The 390-nt window shown below is 65.9% G+C and overlaps 1 protein-coding gene across 1 annotated transcript in view; it reads right to left on the bottom strand.

The window, feature by feature from the left end:
* Window positions 1–390, bottom strand: part of APEH (acylaminoacyl-peptide hydrolase) — a 27,615-nt gene that overhangs the window by 5,648 nt on the left and 21,577 nt on the right. The window contains exon 3 of the mRNA XM_014538959.1: window positions 39–115. Within this exon, the coding sequence (XP_014394445.1) occupies window positions 39–115 (77 nt within the window). The remainder of the gene's footprint in view (window positions 1–38; window positions 116–390) is intronic.

The following is a 390-nucleotide window of genomic DNA, read 5'->3' as shown; positions in this document are numbered from 1 at the left end:
GCCAGATGGGTCGGTACAGCTCAGGGGCCCGCACTTACCACACTTCCCCCCTGTGAGGTCCACGTAGTACAGGGCTGACCTGAAACCAGCAGAGACGCTCGGCATCAGGGCCGGCCTGCGCCCCACCCGCCCCAGAAGCTGAGGGTGGGGGCGGCGGGCTCACCTGTCCGGGGGACACGCTCTCAGGGACGCCCTCGAGCACAGAGATGTTGCCGCTCTCCACGTCCAGCACGCAGAGCACCGGGGTGCTTTTGGAAGCCATGCTTTCTCCCCAGTCTTCATAGAACACAAACTGGTCCCCCTGAGAACACGAGACACTCAGCGCCCCGCCTGCCATGCCAGGGCCAGCCCTGCCCCGGAAGCCAGTGCCTCCCAGTTCTGCCAGGTGCT

This window comes from Myotis brandtii, unplaced genomic scaffold, assembly GCF_000412655.1.
Source record: "Myotis brandtii unplaced genomic scaffold, ASM41265v1 scaffold207, whole genome shotgun sequence".
NCBI classification, from domain to species: domain Eukaryota; kingdom Metazoa; phylum Chordata; class Mammalia; order Chiroptera; family Vespertilionidae; genus Myotis; species Myotis brandtii.
Note: the sequence above shows the minus strand (reverse complement) of the source record. Positions and strands in the feature narration are given on the sequence as shown.